Below are 6,638 nucleotides of genomic sequence, written 5' to 3' on the forward strand. Positions count from 1 at the left end.
TTCAATTCCAACAAACAAACATGCTCTTTTAATAATTATATAAATGACCTCCATTAACAACTACTTAATAACCTGTAAAATCAATAAATTTCATGTAGAAAAATTATAAATTAATAATAGTGAAGATCTATCACATTAAAAATATGATTGCTAATTCTCGGTAATAGACGTCAGCAAAATTCACATCTTTGAAAAGGACTCATATAACCCGTTGGCTTCATTAAAAAAAGTTCCAAGTTGGTTGGGATGATCTTTTATGGTGGAAAGCCTATTATTCGACCCCAGCAGCCTGGCCACTTCCAAAAACTCGTCAGATCTTGTTAAGGAAAGTTGCTCATCACTTTATGTTCTTATTGTCTCCGCCAGAAAAGAAACCTGCGGGGGCGGTGCTTTTAATGGCTCTCCACTGCCCCTCCATCATCAAATGTCGCTCCCGTTTTGCCCTTTTCTGGCCTACTTGAGCCCATGTAGGCCTTCTATTGGTAGCAGGAGGAGAAATTCGTTGTTTGCCATTAGATTCCGCTATCGTCCATGGGATGCAATGAAAGTTCCCTCAAACCCACTTCTAAAATTAGGCACAATTTCTCCAGAGCTAAGGGCACTTCTTCATCCAAAAGCCCTGTGAAAACTAGTGCAGCCATTGCTGTTGTAGGAGGCTGTAAGCGTCCAGTTCAGGGGTTTCCCGATGATAATAACAAGGAAAGCAAAAATGGTTTTGGTTTGAATATTATATGCGCCGAGCAAGAATGCCGGCTTATTGGATTGGAGGACGATTCGGAAGGAGAGGAGGAGGATGAAGAGGAGGAGGTGTTGAAGGTTGGAAGAAATGACATGTTTTCTATTTCTGAAGAAAATCGATCAAAGCAAAATCAAAATGAGGGAGATACAGAGGATGTTCTTATTCCAGGTAAACAAACAAAAGTTCCTTTTAGCTATTTTATTTTAGCCCAATATAGCCAAATCCACGTAATATTACAGGACGCCTGACTGTGCCTGAGGAGATTTAAACTTTTGTGTAATGGGAGTGGAACATTGGTCATATTACGATTACACCACAATCCCTACGGGGGAAAATCATTAAATAAAGATTTGGCCATATTAGAAGTAGAACATCCCTTTTAGCAAGAAATTGGTTAAATGAAGATGCTTTCAGCCGGGTTACCATTCACAGCCCATTAAACAAGATACTATCTCAATTACGATTTTCTTTAAGCCACATTACGTTTATTCTACAGCCCCTGGGACATCAATTGAGGTAATTGAAGATATTTTTCTGGCCATGCCACAACCCCTTGGACAGGAAAGCTGCTAATTTAAAAAAAAATTGGCCCCAACACCATTACGCCACCGTCCTTTAGACAAAAATAGCTGAAATTGCTGCTTTCTTCTCGTTTTTTTAACCTAAATCAAATTTTCTTTCCTACACAAGTTATATATGTTGCAGCCAAGATTTCTTTCAGATCATTTGTGATTTTCGGGAATTTAGTTTCTGGCAGTGGATCTTTTCCTAGAAATATTCTAGATGTGCATTAGAATTGAGAAGAAAAGGGGAAAAATGTTGCAGGCGCAAAATGCCACATATATAAATTCTGTGGTGGGATCGAGGCATGTTTTTGAGAAAATAATTGCCGCTCGTGTAACAGATGATAAATAGGATTTGCAGCCCAAACTTCTCTCGCTTATTTCAGTTTTCATGTTCTAAAATATTTCCTTTATACTTATTGAAAGCGCAAATAATGGTATGATATCCTTTCACAGAGGGACTAATCTCTCGATTTCTTCATTTCCTGGGCTTTGGTCACAAGTTCAAATTCTGCATTTGGTAGCGTATGTATGTTCCATTTGTAGCACCGTTAGGTGCTTCTGCATGGAGTATGGGGTCGTCCCATATACTATAAGTCATTAGTAGATGAAAAAACAGATCACCTAATCTCGTAAACTACAAAAGGATTCATTCCCATTTCCATTCTACAATCAGTCGTTTAAAGTACTGAAGATGAAAAAATGATGTGATATTCGCCTAGAGTTCTCTTAAATTTCACGCTCGACAGTCATTTTTGAGATGCAAAGAATGATATAATATCCTCCAAACGAGACACATCTCTCAATTTACTCATTTCTATTCTCTACAACATTTCCTTTATGCATGTAGTATCTTTCTTGGTGGTTACACACAATAAGCTATTCGAGTTTCCTTTTCTTGATCAATAGCCTTTATTTTGAGATTAGATAATATTGAAGATCAACATGTCAAACTCTCTCCTTAAATACAATAATTTAAAATCTAAACTAAATTTAGAATTCCTTACATGTAATGCACATTTTAAATGTTGTCACAAGTCAGTTCGGGCAAGTAACTTTGAATTAAGTTTGTATTTTGCGCTATGCCTAATGCTGCACTAAGATGTTGTCTCAGCCAAATATCCCAATCAGAGCATTGAGCCATGAAAATGCTAAATGACAATCTTGTCATTGCCCAAGAACCAATAATATTCCATTACTAACTTTTAGGTGGAAAAATTTTAGAATTGGGAAGACTCCATTTTTCCATTATCCCAACTAAATCTGTCTGAATACAACCATCCAAAGGGGGTAAAGAATTGCTCAATACCTTCAGTTCTTTTATCTACTACTTATCCCTCTCTGGATGGTTATACATAAGAAAGAATTCAAGAAGATATCTCTTAAGATAAATTAGATTTATAGCATTTGATTGACAAGGCAATTCCATAATCATCACCCAGCAGGAGAAAGCTATGCATATTCAAATGCAATTGCATCCAAGCCTGATACTAAGGATTCTTCAAACGATGGATCAGTTCCTCCCATTTTCAAAGTCTCTTCGCTACTTTCATCTACTTCCTCGTTATCTCTATCCCTTTCCCTATCTACCATAGCTCTATCCACTACAGAAGCTGAATATACTGCGGCAAACGAAGCAGCAGCAGCAGGGAACACCATCACCATCTCCGTCAAATTCTCAGCCGCATCACCATATGCCTATGACACAAGCTCTGATACCACTTGAAGGAGGTGGATCAAAGACAAACATGAATGCAATGATAAACATTCAAATCAATAAGCAAAACACAAAGACATCAAGTTGTGCTACAGCACTTCCTGCTCATTAACATAACTGAAATCTATTACAAATCCATAGAATGCTACAAGTCTTTAGAATGCTACAGCATTCCATCCACTCATGATTCACAATGAGAAACCCAAAATGGGCTCTACTGATCCACCATGATCAGATAAACTTTGACATTTCAAAATCTGGTAGATCAACATTTCAGACACGTCTGTAAGTTTAAATAGGTTTCCCTGATGTAATCCAGCTTCCAAATGGTTTGACAACTTATTCTAGGGAAGTCACTTGAAAGTCCATCTTTATTTTGAAGATTTCAGATTTCTTCACCAAGATGTCCTTGTGGCTTAATACTCAAACTACGGCATAGGCTATGCAGCTACAAATTTAGACATCATACCAAGTAGGTACTTTTCAGGAAAATTAACTAAAAGTGTCATTGAATCCAGTTTCCAAATGGTTTGACAACTTATTCTAGGGAAGTCGCTTCAAATCCAGTCTTTATTTTGAAGATTTCAGATTTCTTCACCAGGATGTCCTTGTGGCTTAATACTCAAACTACGGCATAGGCTATGCAGCCACAAATTTAGACATCATACCAAGGAAGTACTTTTCAGGAAAATAAACCAAGTGTCATGTAATCCAGTTTCCAAATGGTTTGACAACTAATTCTAGGGAAGTCGCTTTAAATCCAGTCTTTGTTTTGAAGATTTCATTTCTTCACCAAGATGTCCTCATGGCTTAATACTCAAACTACAGCATGGGCTATGCAGCCACAAATTTAGACATCATACCGAGGCACTTTTCAGAAAAAAAACGAAGTGTACTACATGCCCCCTTCTTATGATGTCTAAATTTCTGGCTCCATAGCCGCTGTCCTCAAAATACTAACATTGACCCAGACAAACTCCAACAATTGGCCTCACTGCTCAATGCCTGGTCAACAAATAGCAATATTGAGATGCACAAAATAAAAATAGTATGTACACCACTTTATCACTAAATAAACTTTTACTTAGATTCAGATAACTTTCACACTTGTGATGATCTCTTCATTGTTTGCGATGCTCTCCAGATAATTGGTTTTTACCATGGGAAGAACCAGCAGCCACAAGTCCATGCTGCTATCTTGTTTTCACCGCACAAAGCGCCAAGAAAACCCCTCCTAGATCCCATTAAGACATCTAAATGTATGCAGAACGGACACTCTTGTAATATTCTAGAAAGTCAGAACAAGATGTGTGGTAGGCTAAACTAGAGACCAAAATTTTATAGTTTCAGAATATTTGCGAATAATAGAAGTAATAAAAGAGAAATTAAGACATTTTATTGATAAAAAACCTGTTAGATATAAAGGCAGTGTGCAAGAAACACAAACATCTCTCAAGCCTCTTAGTTTTGATGCTCTGCAGCCTCAACCTTATCGATAACATATTCCCTTAGACGGTATAAGCAATTATGTAAGTATCTCTTCTTTCAAGATCAGTTACGTTTTTTAGATTAACATTAAGAATGTTGTACATCATCATTCCTAGCACTCTTTATCGTCAACATTTAACTATTGAAACTGGTTTCAGGTGCATTAGAAGAATTTGCTTGCTTGTTAGTTATTCTTTGAGTCTTTGAACAATATTCTGTGGTGACAAAATTATCTCTTTGCAGGCCTACCAAATGATTTGGCACAGTTATGCTTGATGCATATGCCCTTTGTTAAATATGATCTTTCTTTAAGGTGTGTCTCAAAAAGCTGGAGAAAAATACTCTCATCAGAGGAATTTTATGCTACCAGGTCTGCATTTAAAATCAGCGAGACTTTTATTTCATTTGTAGTGCATGGCAACAGAGTTCAGATCTTCAATTTGAAGGAGCATACATGGTTTTGCCTTCCTCCTCTGCCTTTGGATCAAATAATTTCTACTCTGGAGCGGAACATTAATCCTTATGAGTGGTGGTGGATTGAGACAGTTGCTGCCTTGCAGGGAACACTTTTTGTAATGGGAGGTGATCAAACAACGACATACAGCTGCATTCATCCTACTGAACCAGCAAACACTGTACATAAATATGATTACTGCAAGGGTCAATGGATTAAAGTAGCTCCAATGCAGATTCCCCGTTCTAACTCAGCAGCTGTTGCTTCAAAGAAAAAGATTCTAGTTGCTGGAGGCAATGAAAAAATGGAAGAAGGTGCTTCTGCTGAAATGTATGATCCATCTACGAATTGCTGGAGTTTTGTTTCAAGGATGCATTCTGCCATGAAAGGTTGTGTTGGTGTGGAACATAGAGGTATAATTTATGTAAAGGGTACAAATCTGGGCATCGGAAGTCCGATTGAAGGGGAACTGTATGATCCTGTAAAAAACTTATGGATTCGAATGAATCCTGGTCTTCGTCGAGGGCTTGCTCGAGGCCCAATTGCTTCTGCCAACTCTCAGCTTTTCGTTGCAGATTGGAAGGATTCACTACTCAAAATGTATGTAATTGAGAACGATTCTTGGGAAATTGTTGCGGGTCTTCCGGCAAAAATAAGTCGTCTCGTTGGACACAGAGATAAGCTATATGGTCTAACAGGTAAGATTAAAGTAGACCCATACAATCATCTTGTCATATCGGATAGTCCTGATGGAGTGTGGCAGCTTGATCTGGACAACAGGAGTGGATATGATAGGCAGGTTTGGCTTGAATCTGTGATGAGAAGAAACCGCATACATGAGTTTGACTGGAAGAGGGAAGCTAACAGAGAAGTTGGAAAATTAGAAGTGAGGATGGATTCAAATTACCTTAAGGCAAGAATAGAGCTTGCGAGTTCAAGAAAAGGGACCAATACAAACATTAAATGGAATATGTCACATAATCTGACAGGAGAGGCTGACAGTGGGTTAGAACTTTCAGGCTTGTTTGCCAGTACTAGCAGTTCAGGATTTGTTGGTAACATGCAACATGAAGAAAACAACCACGTATACATATGGAAGTGCATATGGAGAGAGCCTAAACAGATACTGAAGACAGGTTCACTTGCCTGGGTACCTAGCAGTGCTCATTGTGCTTTACTTGAGGACTAACCAATGATTTGATAGTTGCCATCTTGGAGTTTGAATCTATGGAAGCAATTCTAAGCCATGTGAAGACCATTTTAGGTCAAAATAATTCGTATTCTTTATGCAGTTTCTCCCATTTTGTTCCGGGAGCAACGTTTGATTTAAATGAAGTTGTAGCCCACAGATCGAAACCAACAACTCACTTTTTACCAGAATGCCAGTTTGATTCTAATTACCATTTTATTCCTGTATAACGAAAGGAATAGCTTCCAGTGGACACATTTCAGATTTCATAAATGTCTATCTAGCCAACACAAGAAGACACTTAGTGCACATAAAAATCGGCTCCTCTTTTTTTAATAAAAATTGAAAATCCTCATATATAAAGAATTCCTACCAACCTAAAGAATACTATCGCTGTTCCATTCTCAATGTTGTAGAAAACTCACAAACAAGTGAGCAAAATAACCATAATACACAATAGAACATCACTCTTATACCTCCTCCACAAT

General features: G+C 37.8%; 1 protein-coding gene across 1 annotated transcript; it reads left to right on the forward strand.

Moving 5' to 3' along the window:
* Positions 1-234: 234 nt before the first annotated feature.
* On the forward strand, positions 235-6,369 carry LOC149550664 (uncharacterized). Its single transcript, XM_089786217.1, has 2 exons — positions 235-907; positions 4,751-6,369. The coding sequence occupies exons 1-2, from the start codon at positions 532-534 to the stop codon at positions 6,148-6,150; spliced, it is 1,776 nt and encodes a 591-aa protein (XP_089642343.1). The 5' UTR covers positions 235-531; the 3' UTR covers positions 6,151-6,369.
* The last annotated feature ends 269 nt before the right edge of the window (positions 6,370-6,638 follow it).

Source organism: Cupressus sempervirens, chromosome 6 (genome assembly GCF_028749045.1).
Source record: "Cupressus sempervirens isolate cs-2001-9-10 chromosome 6, ASM2874904v1, whole genome shotgun sequence".
NCBI lineage: Eukaryota > Viridiplantae > Streptophyta > Pinopsida > Cupressales > Cupressaceae > Cupressus > Cupressus sempervirens.

Bases quoted from the DNA above. Each gene is read 5' to 3' on its own strand.
- LOC149550664 (XM_089786217.1), top strand. From the start codon at position 532: ATGGGATGCAATGAAAGTTCCCTCAAACCCACTTCTAAAATTAGGCAC. The intron at 908-4,750 runs GTAAACAAACAA...ATCTCTTTGCAG, and splicing joins AGAGGATGTTCTTATTCCAG to GCCTACCAAATGATTTGGCA.